The 14,409-nt window shown below is 47.8% G+C and overlaps 1 protein-coding gene and 1 long non-coding RNA gene across 4 annotated transcripts; one reads left to right on the top strand and one right to left on the bottom strand.

Annotated features, from left to right (window-relative positions):
- Nucleotides 1-51: 51 nt before the first annotated feature.
- LOC106145127 (uncharacterized) lies at nucleotides 52-1,896 on the bottom strand. Its single transcript, XR_001229999.4, has 2 exons — nucleotides 1,695-1,896; nucleotides 52-212 (listed from the first exon to the last, which is right to left on the bottom strand). It is a non-coding gene; the product is annotated as an uncharacterized LOC106145127 (long non-coding RNA).
- Nucleotides 1,446-14,141, top strand: Snx15 (sorting nexin 15). Of its 3 annotated transcripts, none has more exons than XM_013361962.4 (8): nucleotides 1,446-1,635; nucleotides 7,086-7,121; nucleotides 7,343-7,463; nucleotides 9,644-9,759; nucleotides 9,848-9,995; nucleotides 10,253-10,396; nucleotides 12,909-13,133; nucleotides 13,476-14,141. In XM_013361962.4, the coding sequence occupies exons 1-8, from the start codon at nucleotides 1,537-1,539 to the stop codon at nucleotides 13,580-13,582; spliced, it is 996 nt and encodes a 331-aa protein (XP_013217416.1). In that variant the 5' UTR covers nucleotides 1,446-1,536; the 3' UTR covers nucleotides 13,583-14,141. The 3 variants fall into 3 exon arrangements, with proteins under 3 accessions (XP_013217416.1, XP_077901761.1, XP_005333522.1); XM_005333465.5 differs by having other exon boundaries at nucleotides 1,448-1,635; nucleotides 12,909-13,163; XM_078045635.1 differs by lacking the exon at nucleotides 12,909-13,133.
- Nucleotides 14,142-14,409: the final 268 nt, after the last annotated feature.

The following is a 14,409-nucleotide window of genomic DNA, read 5'->3' as shown; positions in this document are numbered from 1 at the left end:
TCCAGGATCCAGGTACACTTGAAGGAGGCTTTTTCCATCTCACTCACCTCCTTCTCAAAGTTTTCCATGATTCTTTATTTATCCCCCAAATTTGTAGATGGGATTGCTGGTAGTGGTGGAGCTGCCCAAATCTACACATTCACTGAGGACAATAAGTCTTTCCTCCTTTGATGTCTTGATGGCTTCCACCATACCTGTTTCTGGCTGCAAACCTGTAACAAAAACAAAAATCCTTCCCTGCAGCCATTGCAGAAGATTCTCTTCTAACCCCCTTTCCCCCTTCTAGAGATGAGAAACTGGGTCTCAAGTAGTTAAAGGAAATTCAAACCATAAGAGTAGTGACTCTTATGTCCCCAAACAGCATCCTGCCTCTCTGGCATTGTTTTTGCTGCCCTCAAGCTTACAGGAAACATGCATCAGCCAGTCCTGCAGAGGGAGAGAGGAATTTGGTTGTCTAGCACATTCTGAACACAATGAAAATTGGGTGGATGAGCTGGGCACAGCAGTGCTGTAGTCCCACCTCCTCTGAGGCTGAGGTGGGAGTTCAAGACCAGCTTGGGCAAAATATAAATAGGGGCTGGGATTGTGGCTCAGTGGTAGAGCACTTGCCTAGCATGTGTGAGGCACTGGGTTCGATTCACAGCACCACATATAAATAAATAAAAATAAAGCTCCATTGGCAACTAAAAACATTTTTAGGGGCTGGAGATGTGGCTCAAGCGATAGCGCGCTCGCCTGGCATGCCTGCGGCCCAGGTTCGATCCTCAGCACCACATACCAACAAAGATGTTGTGTCCGCGGAGAACTAAAAAATAAATAAATAAATATTAAAGATTCTCTCTCTCTCTCTCTCTCTCTCTCTCTCTCTCTCTCTCTGCCTCCTCTCTCACTCTTTCTTTAAAAATAAATAAATAAATAAAGATATTTTAAAAAAATTTTTTTATATAAATACAAATAGCTGGGCGCATTGGTGAACGCCTGTAATCCCAGCGGTTTAGGAGACTGAGGCAGGAGGATCGCGAGTTCAAAGTCAGCCTCAGCAATGGTGAGACACTAAGCAACTCAGTGAGGCCCTGTCTCTAAATAAAAATGCTAAATAGGGCTGAGATGTGGCTCAGTGGTCGAGTGCCCCTGGAGTTCAATCCTCGGTACCTAATAAAAATAGTAATAATAAATAAAAGTTGGGTGGCTGGATGAAAGAAGGGAAGCAGGGGAGACGTAGTTTGGAGGTCGGAAAGGTTTTCCGCCCCATAGGATGCATTCAGTTCCCCACAAAAATAAAACCAGCAGCTGGAACCTGCCCAACCAATCCTTTCTCTCAAAATTTACAACATTTGCGCTTCAACAACAACAGGGATCTTTTCAGACGCTCCCTTGGCCGCGCGCTACGTCCGAGAACAGCGTCGTCACTTGCGACCAGCTCCCTGGGTCGGAAGGAGCAGGGCGCAGGCCCGGGCTAGGCTGCAGAGCGCAAGGGGCGGGGGTGGCGTGGAGGGGGTGCCTGCCGGCGGTCAGCCCCGCTGTAGCGGGGTTGTCATGTCTCGCCAGACGAAAGATGACTTTCTACGGCACTATACGGTCTCCGACCCCAGGACCCATGCCAAGGGCTACACCGAGTACAAAGTAACCGCGCAGGTGAGGTGGGGCCCAGCGGGGACCTTACCCTTTTAAGTAGCCAGGGGGTTGTGCTTTACCTTAAGGGAAGGCGCTGTAGGAAGCTCCTTTTTTAGACGACAAAAATGGGTTTCCCCTTTAAGGAAAGCCTGTGGTGGGCGCTGTCATTGACTTCTTTCGCCATCGGGGGCGGGGCCGTGGAAGGGCGTGGTCCTCTTTAAAAGGGCGTGGACACAGTTCCCGGACTTGTGAGGTGCGTGTGCCCACGCCTGACGCTTGCTGTCTGGGCCTCCGTCTGTGAGAGTCTCAGACGTGAAAACTCTGGCTTAACCCAAACGTTAGTTAGTTTCCCAATTTGGGGGTAAGTTTCATTTATTGGTTTTTTGGATACCTAAAAACCCTTTAAAGAGTTTATTTCTTAAAAAATTAATACAGGTCTATGGTTTAAAGAATTCACAATTCAGATTGCAGAATCACATAGGTTACACATTCACATTTTTACATAATGCCATACTAGTGACTGATGTATTCTGCTACCTTTCCTATCCTCTACTTGGGGTAAAAATGGGAGTTCATAACTCACTTGAAACTATTGTTCGAAGTATGATATGTCAAGAGCTTTGTAATGTTGTGAACAACCAATAAAAAAAAAATTCAACATATTTCTTGATAATAAAAATTATACACATGATAAAAAAAAAGAATTCACAATTCAAAAGGACTTGAATCTTCACGGTCATCGCAGGAAGAGGATAGGTGAAGGCTATAGTGGATATTGGAAGCAATATTATAAGCACATTTTATAGAGACATGGAGAAAACCATGAAAAGAATTTAAGATAAAACGGCGTAAGAGACTGCCTGTAGAATGATTTGAAGAATCGGTAATAATGGAGACCTCCAGGGAAAGTCTCTGGGGACTGGGTTGAGGAAGGACTTTTTTAGTGTTTTTTTTTTTTTTTTTTTTTTGCTAGGGATTGAACTCAGGGGCAACACTCTAACACTGAGCTACATCTCCAGCCCTTTTTATTTTGAGAAAGGGCCTCACTAAATTGCTGAGGCTGGCCTTGAACTTGTGATCCACCTGCCTCAGCCTCCTGAGTCACAGACGTGTGTCACAGCCTCCAGTTTAGCGTACATATTTATACTCTTAGAATTTTGGGACGAGGCAACTACTAAATGCAGAATCCTAGATGTTTTCAAAATATGCTTTCCCCAAATCTTTTATGTCATTCCCATGCCAAAAAACTACAAATAAAGAGATTGCCCCTGGGAGATGGGCAGGAGGGGTAGGGGGTAGGAAGGATGTGGCCTTCTTCTGCAACCTTTGCCTACATGCCTCCTACTAACTTTTTAAACCAAGTAACATTCATTATTTGAGATGGCTGGGATGGGTCTATAGTTTTTTTGTGGATTGGGGTGTTTTTGTTTGGTGCTTTGCAGTAATGCAGATTGACCCGGGGGCATTGTGTGTGCTAGACAAGCCCTCTGTCACCAAACTACATCTCTAACCCTACTTTGATATATTTTTATAAATTATAAAGATAAATTTTGCCCACTTGCCATCCCCATGTCTCTGTTGCTACCAGTTTGTTGATCCTTGAAAATAACTACATTTACAAGCAAATTAACGTGTCTACTTTAGTAGTATTATTTACACACAATGGAGTTGTGCTTCTGACTCTTTTTGCTTACTGGTGTTTCTAAGTGAGTTTTTGTGTTTTATTTTACTTTAATTTTTTTTAAGATTGCAAATAAAAGCATTCTGACTCATTTTTATTATCAAAAAACATTTTTAAATTGAGACACAGTTTACATAAATGAGCTCAGTCTTCAATGTACAGCCTAATCAAATTTCACTAAAAATATAATGTGTGCAAACACCACTCAGATGGAGAGAGACATTTTTATGACTCCAAAAAATTTCTTTTCATCTCTCCAATCACTGGTCACCCTCCCGCAGAGATCACTACTCATCTGATTTCTGTCACCAAAGATGAATTTGGTTTGTTCTTGAATCTCATATGAATGAAGCAATGAAACAAATATTCTTTTGTGTTTGACTTTTTTAACTCAACATAATATTTTTGGAATTCGCCCAGGGCTTTGCACATGCTGATCAAGTGTTCTACCAAGTTAAATCCCTGCCTTTTTTATTTTTTTGGCACCAGGGGGTGAACCCGGGGCGCTTGAGCACTGAACCACATCCTCAGTCCTTTTTATTGTTTATTTTGAGACACAGCTGGCCTTGAGCTTATGATCCTTCTCCCTCAGCCTCCTCAGTCACTGGAATTATAAGCAGGCACCACGTCACCCGGCCCCAGCCCTTTTTATATTTTGAGACAGTGTCTCCCTAAATTGCTGAGGCTGGCCTCAAACTTTCAATCCTCCTGCCTCAGCCTCTTGAGTCAAAAGGATTACAGGTGTGCGCCACTACACCTGGCTCACCATTGCTTTATTACTTATGTTGAATATTTCGTTTTTTTCTTAAACATTTTTTTAGTTGTTAAATTGTATGAACTCTCAGGTACAAAATTTTTTTCTGGACATATCTGCTCATTTCTCTTGGGGATACACATAGGAATGGTACTGCTGGCGTGTGAGATAGGTATATGTCTAGCTTTACTAGAAATTGCCAGAAAGTTTTCCAAAGTAGTTGCCCATGTCATGCTTCCCTTATCACCTGCACTGGAAATCAACAGGATCTTTAATTTTAGTTATTCTTGGTATATATTTGGAGTATTAATTTGCATTTCTCTAATGAGTTGATATTGAGCACATTCTCCTAATAATCTTATAGGTCTTTTTTGTGGGTGGTGCCTGTTCAAGTATTCTGCTCACTTTTTTCAAGCTAATTATGCCATATTTATTCATACCAAATCACACTGTGTTGACAGGTAATGATTGAATACAGATACAGGCTGTCAGGAAAAGGGGAGGAGAAAGGGAGCCCTTAAAATAGGGGGTGGGGTTGTGGCTCAGTGGTGGGGCGCTTGGCTGTGTGTGCAAGCTGTGAGCATTTTGAGCGCTTGAGCTGACTGGACTGTGTGTCCTTTTCACTAGCTCTGCCTTTTGATCCCACTCAGCACCTGAGATGGGCGTGGACTTCCAAGATGTCAGTTAATCTGCTGACCATAAGACATCTGGAAGCTAGATTCCACCCCCTGAAACCTAACCCCCCACACCGTTGGGGTGGAAAAAGGGGCTTTAGAAGTCCTCTTTCTCTTTCTCTCTCTTTTTTTTTTTTTTGTGTGTGTGTGTGTGGTGCTGGGGATTGAACCCAGGGCCTTGAACATGCGAGGCAAGTACTCTACCAACTGAGCTACATCCCCAGCTCCCTCTCTCTCTTTATTTCTGCCTCCCTAGTGGGAGCTGGAGCTGGGGAGCCATCGCTGAAGAATCCTGAGAAAGAGGTCTTTTTCTCTTGGTGTGGTTACTTCGTGCCAGCCCACATTCACCTGGAGTGAACCTGAACGACTTAGTCGTGTGTTGTGGCAACTGGGTTTCATTCTCAGCCCTGCATATAAATAAATAAAATAAAGGTTCATCAACAGCTAAAAAAAATTTTTTTTATAGGATAAAATGGCTGGGTACGGTGGCACATGTCTGTAATTTCAACAGCTCTGGAGGCTGAGGCAGGAGGATCACAAATTCTAAGCCAGCCTCAGCAACTTGGCCAGGGACTGAGCAACTTATCAAAACCCTCTCTCTAAATAAAATGTATAAAATAAAAAGGATGGGATATGACTCGGTGGTTAAGTGTTCAATCCCTGATACCCCCCCCCCAACAAAAAAAGGACTAGGGCTCAGTGATAGAACACTTGCCTAGCACGTGTGAGGCACTGAGTTCGATTCTCAGCACCACATATAAGCAAATAAGTAAAATAAAGGTCCATCAACAACTAAAAAAAAATTAAACAACAACAACAACGAAAAGAGTAAACACCAGGCCTTCTGAAGGCAATAAGGAGCCTCTTTCCAGAGGCTGCTCTCAGTTGACACTCGGGGAACTGCTGCATCTTTAAATTAAAGTCCTACATTAATACGAATTATGTCACGGTCACGTTTCTGAGTTCCATCCTTTGAGAATGACTCCCACCAGGGAGGCAGAAATAAAGGGAGGGGGGACTTTCTAAAGCCCCTTTTTCCTCCCCAAGTTTGTGGTCTTAAAGCAGCTTTCACATGTTGTTAGTTGTCTTCTGAACTGTGAGACAGGTACTCTTTTCTCAACTATTGGTGTGGAAACTGAGGCTTATAGATATTAAGTGACTTGGCCATATTTTGCTCATTTTTAAAAAATTGAGTTGTCTTAACCTTGGTTTTATAGAGGGTCTTTCTGGATTTGAGTCCTTTATCAGGTATATATTCCTTTTGGGGGGGGTACTAAGGATTGAACCCAGGGGGTATCCCTCAATGGTTTTTAAATACGGGCTTTGGGTTTGGTTTGGTTTTGCCATGCTTTAGGCAGGTCAGTTGTCAGAAGCCAAGGCCAGGTTTTAGTCTCAGCGCTGCCTTCCAGGCCATCCCCCGCTCTGAGCCTCCATGATTTCATCTTTTAAATAGCAATGTTTTAAAAACTCTCAAGGGCTGGGCTGGGGCTGGGGCTCAGAGGAGGAGCACTCACCTAGCATGCATGAGGCACTCAGTTCGATTCTCAGCACTCCATAAAAATAAAAGGTATCAAGAGAAAAAAAATCTGTCAAGAGCTGCAAGCTGTGGGACATTATTTTTAAATGATTATGAACATAACTTAAAACTGAATCTTCTTGTCAGCTCAGACCCAGCTCTGCACGACGAGGGTCACCAGCCCCAGAGGTGGCTTCTTCTGTGACTGGGGGTGTTGGAACGCAGAGCTTTCTCCCTTAAGGAAGGACTGGCTCCTGGCGCACACATCTCCCTCCCTCCCTCCCTTCCTTCCTTCCTTTTGTCTCCTTTTTCAGTGCTGGGGATGGAGCCTAGGGCCAGGTGCAAGCTAGGCGGGCGCTCTTACCACTGATCTACCTCCCCAGCCCTTTTAAGATTTTTTTCTTTTAGAGACAGGGTCTCCCTAAGTTGCCCAGGCTGGCTTTGAACTTGGGATCCTCCTGCTTCAGCTGCCCCAGTGGCTGGGATTACAGGACGTGCCACCCCATTCAGCACAACCTCATTTCTTCAGAGGTTCGGGGTTCTTTGGTTTCGGGAGATAGAGAGACTTGGCCTCTGAAGGCTCAGGTTGAGAGCTGAACAGAGGACGGTGCAGTCTGGAGAGGCCTTTAGGGATCCTCCCATTTGAAGGATGAAGGAACTAAGGCATGCAGTAGAAAAATTGCTCAAAGTTGCACTAAAGCCCTAGCTTCAGGCTGCCTTGGTGGCTGAGGACATCTCCCTTGGAGGAGTTCTCAGAGGTCCCTGACCCTCCTCAGCTGCTGCAGTGTGGTGGGGTGTCAGGTGTCTGTCTCTGATCTCATGTGGTTCTTGCCTTTTCTTTCTCAGTTCATCTCAAAGAAGGACCCAGAGGATGTCAAAGAGGTGAGAATCGGGGGTGGCAGGGGGACTGTTCCCCAGTTCCCCAACTCCCCAGTTCCAGATCTGGAAGCAGTGGGTTATAGGTGACTGTGAGGAGCTGGGCCCTTCCTCCCTGGCCCCTGGTGGTCGGGAAGCTGTCTTCTCCTCACAGGCCCCGGGGCAGACTGGGTGGAGGAAGGCTCCTGCCCACCTTGCTGGCCAGGTCACGTCTCACGCCCCTCTAGGTGGTGGTCTGGAAGCGGTACAGTGACTTCCGCAAGCTGCATGGGGACCTGGCCTACACCCACCGCAACCTCTTCCGCCGCCTGGAGGAGTTCCCCTCCTTCCCCCGGGCCCAGGTGTTCGGTGAGTGTCAGATCTGAGCTCTCGGCCCAGGACAGGAGAGTTGGGCAAAGGGGGCCATTGGCCCTTGGCTGGGCAGTGACTAGAGAGATGGGGCCCAGAACTATAGGCAAAGTCATTTGGAGAGCTGGGTGGATCCTCTGAAGGGAAATGGAGGCTCAGAGAAGCCTAGCCCTTGTTGTGAGTTGGGCCCTTTAACATTCCCATCTCTCTCTCTTGCTCGCTCTTTTTTTTTTTTTTTTGTACTGGGGATTAAACCCCAGAGAGCCTTATCACTGAGCTACATCCCCAGCCCTTTGTATTTTTTTATTTTGAGACAGAATCTTTCTTTATTGCCAAGGCTATCATCAAATTGGCAACTCTCCTGCCTCAGCCTCCCATATCACTAGGATTGCAAGTGTGTGCCACCATGCCAGAACATTCCCATCTTTATTACCCCTACTTTCAAGATGAGGCATCTGAGGTTCAGTGAGGTAAAGGGTCTTGGTCTGTGTTTTAGTTTGTTTTCTGTTGCTAATAGACACAATACCACAGACTAGGCAAATAATTAAGAGAAGAGATTTATATGTCAGGTGTGGTGGGCAGTGCCTGTAATTCCAGTGACTAGGAGGCTGAGGCAGGAGGATCACAAGTTCAAGGCCAGCCTGGGCAACTTAGGGAGACTCTAAGCAACTTAGCAAGAGCCTGTCCCAAAATAAAAATATTTTAAAAGGGCTGGGATACAGCTTGGTGGTAAAGCACCCCCAGGTTCAATTGCCAGTACCACAAAGGGAGGAAAAAAAGAAGTTTACTTTGGCCCATAGTTATGGCAGAAGATTTAGAGGCCACATCTGGTGATGGCCTTCTTGCTGGCAGAGTCCCCAGGAGGCGTGGGGCCTCACATGGCAAGAGACAGGGACCTTGGCAGACACCTAGCCAAACTGGCTTTTGTAGCAAACCCACTTTTTTTTTTTTTTTTTTAAGTGCTGGGGATTAAACCCAGGGCTTTGTGTATGCAAGGCAGGAAATCTGCTAATCAAGCTATATCCCCATCCCACAAACTCACTCTTGAGATAACCCATTTACCCATTAACCCACGGATCACATGAGTCCCTAGACTCACATGAGATATTCTTTGTATATGTGTGTGTGTGTGGTGCTGGGGATGGAACCCAGGGCCTTGTACATGCAAGACAAGCACTCTACCAACAGAGCTATGTCCCCAGCCCACAAGGTGAAGGATGTTACTTGCTACCGCAGGAATACATCAGGGTACTCCCACTAGCAACTTAATAACTAAGGCAGCGTTAGATAAATTTTAATAATATCTATACCAGCAGTGAGACTGCTGCTTGCTGTGTGACCTTGGGCATAGCACTTCTCTGAGCCTTACTTTCCTCTTTATTACATCACATCCATCTGAAATGACTTTGTTTTTTGTTGATTACCTGCCTTCCCAATTACAGCGTCACATCCTTGAGAGCGGAGACTTTGTTTCTCTCATCCATCTTGAACCCAGCATAGAGCAGGTGTTTAGTTAAACATCTGGGGTGCAGTGGTGCACACCTGTGATGCCAGCTACTTGGGAGCCTGAGGCAGGAGGGATTGCAAGTTTGAAGACTTTTGTTGTTGTTGGTACTGGGATTGAACTCAGGGACTTGTGCATGGTAGGCAACTCAGCAAAACCATCTCTCAAAGTAAAATTTTTTTACAAAGGGCTGGGATGTAGCTCAGTGGTAGAGCACCTGCCCAGAATGCACAAGTCCCTGGGATAGATCACCAGCACCAACAGAAAAAAAAAAAAAAAAAAGAATGAATAGGGCCAGGTGTGGTGGTGCACACCTATAATCCCAGCATCTTGGGAGGCTGAGGCAGGAGGATCCAGTGTTCAAAGCCAGCCTCAGTAATTTAGCAAGGCCCTAAACAACTCAGTGAGACCCTGTCTCTAATAAAATAAAAAAAGAGCTGGTATGTGGCTTGGTGGTTAAGCACCCCTGGGTTCAGTCCCCTGTACCAAAAATAATGAGAAATAAATAATGAATAGGGAGATTGAGCCCTGCAGGAGGCATCTGGAGAGATTGCTGGGAGGTTGGGAGGAGGCCAGTAGGCTGCTCACAGGCTCAGGCAGAGCCAGGAACAGTGGGCCTTGGTGTTAGAAGCCTCTGAGGTCACTGCTCTCCCGCTCCCTTGTCCTGGGACCTCAGGCCGGTTTGAAGCCTCTGTGATCGAGGAACGGAGAAAGGGGGCTGAAGACCTGCTTCGCTTCACGGTGCACATCCCTGCACTCAACAACAGCCCCCAGCTCAAGGAGTTCTTCCGGGTATGTGCACCTGCCCTTCCTACCACCCCAGCACCTGGAAAGCTTACCTGCCCGCCAAGCTACACTCCCTCTGTTGGTCTTTCTGCAGGGTGGGGAGGTGACACGGCCCTGCGAAGTGTCCAGAGACCTGCACATTCTACCACCCCCTCTGATCCCCACACCACCCCCTGATGAGCCTCGGTTGCCCCAGCCACTTCCTGCAGAAAGGAGGGGCCTAGAGGAGTTGGAGGTATCAGGTACATGAGAATGGGATCCTATCCCTACCTGTGATCATAGTGACAACCCTGTCATGTCCCAGGCACCTGCTGAGGTCTTTGGATAGGTCATTTCCTGTCTTTATTTTCAGTTTCTTAATCTGTAAAATGGGCACAGACCCTGATGATGGGCTTGTCTATGCCTATTGCTGCAAGGATTTACTGAGAGGATCATCCCATTTTGAACTCTGTCGAGTGGTTTATGTGCAGGTGTTAATATCCCAATGGTCTGTCCTCAGCGGACCCCCCGCCGTCCAGCCCTGCCCAGGAGGCTCTGGATCTTCTCTTCACCTGTGGCAGCACAGAGGAGGCATCCGGCTCCCCTGCCCAAGGCCCTCTCTCTGAGGCTGAGCTAGCCCTCTTTGACCCCTTCTCCAAGGAAGGTAAGGAGCAGGAGCAGGCAGGGCAGGGATTGCAGTAGCAGGTCTTTGGGGGCAAAAGAGGAGGCAGGACCACCAGCCAGCTGTTTGCAGCTGTGTAAATCTGAGCAAGTTGTCCCTGTACAGTGAGCAACCATTGGGGAAGGAGATGAGCCATTTCTCCCTATGAAAGCTTGGAAGAGCAGGGTCCCATTGCTCTGGGAGGTTTTAGCTTGTCCTGCAAGTCCAAGGTGGGGCTTCCTGGCTGGCTCAGGGTCCCCTGCAGATCCTGGAGGTAGGAGAAGCCTGTCAGTCTGGGCTCAAAAAGCAGCCAAGGGAAGCCACTCTGCCTTGGAGGCCACCAGAAGCAGATGAGCTCCCCACATGGGACAGGGTCCTGAGCACTTTCCTGCTCTGAGACCAGGAACATGATAGTTCCCAACAGTGAGACACTGGGTTTTTCATTCAAAAACTCTCCAAGCTTCTGCTGTAACTGCAACCCAGGTGTTAAAGTGGTCAATCTCAGTTTGGGATGATCGTGAAACAGTTTCTCTTTTTATTCCTTAGGAGTGTTTTTAAGCTGGTTTTGTTGGCCCTCCTTGTTTGCCCTTTGGTGGCCTTGAGGGCTGACCCTTCACCTTCTGATGAGTTTCAGGCATCTGAGGCCCAGCCTAGGAGAGGAAACAGCCTAGGCCAGCCTGTGTCAGCTCCCATCTAGCTGTCAGCCTCACCTTCCCCCTGGCTCAGGCCAGTGGCCAGTGGCCAGGCCAGCAAGTGACAAGGGTGTGAGGAGCTTGCTTTTACTTGTTCTTCTTCCACACCTCCAAGGTTGGGGAAGGGGGAGAATGGATTGGGGACAGAAGAGGTGGTATCACCAGGGATGTTGTACCATCCTCTGAGTGCCAGGCACCCAGATTCCCTGGCCCAGCTGAGCTCTCTAGGGTTCCTGGTGGAAGATAGGACAGCCACTGGCAGTTGCTGGTTTTTTGTTGTTGTTGTTGTTGTTGTTGTTTGGGGTTTTTTTTGGTACCAGGGATTGAACCCGGGTGCTTTAATACTGAGCCGCATCCCCAGCCCTTTTTATATTTTATTTACAGACAGGGTCTCACCAAGTTGTTTAAGGCCTGAGTTGTTGAGGCTGGCCTTAAACTTGCAATCCTCCTGCCTCAGCCTCCTGAGATGCTAGGATTACAGGTGTGTGCCACCACACCCGGCTTGGCAGTTGCTTTGAAAAGCCCTTTACAGGTTGCACCCCTGAGACATTTACTGTGTCCATAGGAAAATTCCCCAATCCTTGTGTCCCTGTTGCTGAAATGCAGTGTGCTCAGGCACTTCCTTCCCTCCTGACTCCCCAACGGTCGTTTATGCCAGGAGCCAGTACCCCGTGTCTCTCTCTCTTTTTTTTTTTTTTGTATTTATTTATTTATTTACTTATATTTTAGATTTGATGAACCTTTATTTATTTGTATGTGGAGCTCAGGATCGAGCCCAGGGCCTCACCCTTGCTAGCCAGGCACTCTACCCCTGAGCCACAACCCCAGCCCCACCCCTGCCTCTCTTCTTCAGACATTAAGCTCCTGACCTCAAGTATTTAGGGGCTCCACAAACTCCTGCGCTCCCTGCTTCCTGAGCAACACAGGGAGGGCTCCAGGCCCAGCTGGGAGGGGCGACATCCTCCTGCCTTCCTGCCACTCATCTCTTCGTGGATCTCCTGGGACTCCCCATTTGGATGGGGCCAGAGAGATGCCCAACCGTGCATTCCCTCTCCAGGACAGGAATGCCACGTGCTCCCTGCTCCTGCTCCTTCCTGTCAGAGGCCTCTTCTCAAAAGACTCACTGACTCTGTAGCCACCTCACATGAAAGCCACAGGGAGGATCTTTGACCACCTCCGGGACGTCATGAGCCCTTCAACCTGGGACGTGAAGATGCCAGTTGCCCACTGCCCCTCGCCCTGGGGTTCTCAGCTGAGATCCTGAAAAAGTCCCGGAGAGGCCTGGGGCGGGGGCTCAGGGTAGAGCACTCGCTTAGCATGTGTGAAGCACCGGGTTTAGTCCTCAGCCCCACATGAAAATTCATAAAGGTATTGTATCCAACTACAACTAAAAGAAAAAGCCCTGGAGGGTGTAGCTTGCCTAGCATGTGCAAGACCCTGGGTTCAACCCCCAGCACTGTCAAAAAAAAAAGAAGGAAGGAAGGAAAGCCGCATTTTCACCCTTAGCCTGTATAGTTAGTCTACCATCCTGTAACTGAACTTGTGGAGAAACTCTTGCATTCCTAGGCCAACTGGAGTCAGGAAAGAAAAATAGGACCAGTGAGTGACCCAGAGCTCAATAAGAAAAATTAGTGTATACCTAAAGAATTAGGAAGGTAGGACTCTTTTTGCTATACTCAAGTGGCTTCTAGACTGTCCAGGCCCTGCACCCCTCCACTGAGGACACACTGGTACCTAGATGGGTCAGAGAGGTTTGGGAGGGGTTGACAGTCCATGGGAAGTGAAGGGCCAGTAAGGCTTGAATGCTCTTTTTCTGATTGCAGAAGGCACAGGCCCCAGCCCCACCCACATAGGTGAGCTGGCAGCCATGGAAGTAGAGTCCACGAGGCTGAGCCAGGAGCCCTGGGAGCCAGGAGGGCAGGAGGAAGAAGAGGACGGAGGAGGGCCTCGCCCTGCCTATCTTAGCCAGGCCACAGAGCTCATCACCCAGGCCCTGCGGGACGAGAAGGCAGGCGCCTACCCTGCTGCGCTCCAGGGCTACAGAGATGGTGTGCACATTCTGCTCCAGGGGGTGCCCAGTGAGTAGGGGCTGGAGGGTAGAGGGTCAGGCCTGGGGTCCTAGATGGAGCAGTAAGGAAGGGAAAGGGAAAAGCAGGCAAGGACCAGGAGCCTTTCTCCTCACTGACTGATGACCATGTCACTTTGAGAAGATTATTTTCCTTCCTCTTGGTGGCTTCAGTTTTCTTTTTGGTAGAATGGGGAGGAGAGACATGTAAGTCCCAGGGAAGGGAGAAGGACACATGATGCTGCTCTGTGAACCGTCAGGGCTAGACCAGGGGTTCCGAAGGGAGCTGGGCTCAAGTACCTCAGCTGAGCCAGTCTCTCCACAGGTGACCCGTCCCCTGCCCGCCGGGAAGGTGTGAAGAAGAAGGCAGCTGAGTACCTAAAGCGGGCTGAAGAGATTCTACACCTGCACCTGTCTCAACTGCCGCCCTGAGGAGTGGGCCTTCCAGAGGACTCTAGCTCCAGCACTGCCAGCCTCCCCTCTCCTTCCCCAGCAACCCCAGGGGCCATTTCTCTATGTAACTGGACCAAGGAACACAATGGCTCCCTGACTGCCTGCCTTCTTGGAATCAGGACTCTATATGTGCCAGTATCTATCATGATGTGGCAGCAGCAGGTCTCATCATTAAAACTTGTCAGTTTAGCCATCTGGAACTGGGGTCTGCAGACTGCAGCCTACAACCAGATCTGGCCCATCATCTACCTTTTTTTTTAAGGCCCACAGGCTAGAATGGTTGCTACATCTTTTTAATGGTGTGTGTGATGGGGAATCAAATGAGTAAGAGTCTGTGACTAGTGAAAATTAAATGAGGGCTGAGGTTGTAGCTCAGTGGTGGAGAGCTTACCTGGCACTTGCGAGGCACTGGGTTCGATCCTCAGCACCACATAAAAATAAAGGTATTGTGTCCATCAACAACTAAAATAATTTAAAAAATAATAATAATAATAAAATGAAAGTTAAGTGTCTATGAATAAAAATTGTTGGAACATAACCAGGCTCAACCACATCTATGGCTGCAACCAGCAGATTTGAGTAAGGCGACCAGCAAATCCCAAAACCGTTTTTCTTTTTTCTCCATCATTCTGAGGATTGAAACCCGGGTCTCAGGCTTTCTAAGCACACCCACTCTATCTGTCTGTCTGTCTGTCTGTCTCTCTCATGTTTTAGTTGTCAATGGACCTTTATTTAATTTTTATGCGGTGCTGAGTATCAAACCCAGTGCCTCACACATGGTAGGCAAGCGCTTTACCCCTGAGCCA

This window comes from Ictidomys tridecemlineatus, chromosome 4 (assembly GCF_052094955.1).
Source record: "Ictidomys tridecemlineatus isolate mIctTri1 chromosome 4, mIctTri1.hap1, whole genome shotgun sequence".
Lineage (NCBI taxonomy): Eukaryota > Metazoa > Chordata > Mammalia > Rodentia > Sciuridae > Ictidomys > Ictidomys tridecemlineatus.
The sequence above is the reverse complement of the archived record's forward strand: the minus strand, read 5'-3'. Positions and strand labels throughout refer to the sequence as shown.

What these genes read in the sequence shown, in the direction of transcription:
- Snx15 (XM_005333465.5), top strand. Translation starts at nt 1,537, where the DNA reads ATGTCTCGCCAGACGAAAGATGACTTTCTACGGCACTATACGGTCTCC. An exon ending in AGCTCAAGGAGTTCTTCCGG is followed by an intron (nt 9,760 to 9,847) that starts GTATGTGCACCT and finishes GTCTTTCTGCAG; the next exon opens with GGTGGGGAGGTGACACGGCC. An exon ending in AGAGGAGTTGGAGGTATCAG is followed by an intron (nt 9,996 to 10,252) that starts GTACATGAGAAT and finishes GTCTGTCCTCAG; the next exon opens with CGGACCCCCCGCCGTCCAGC.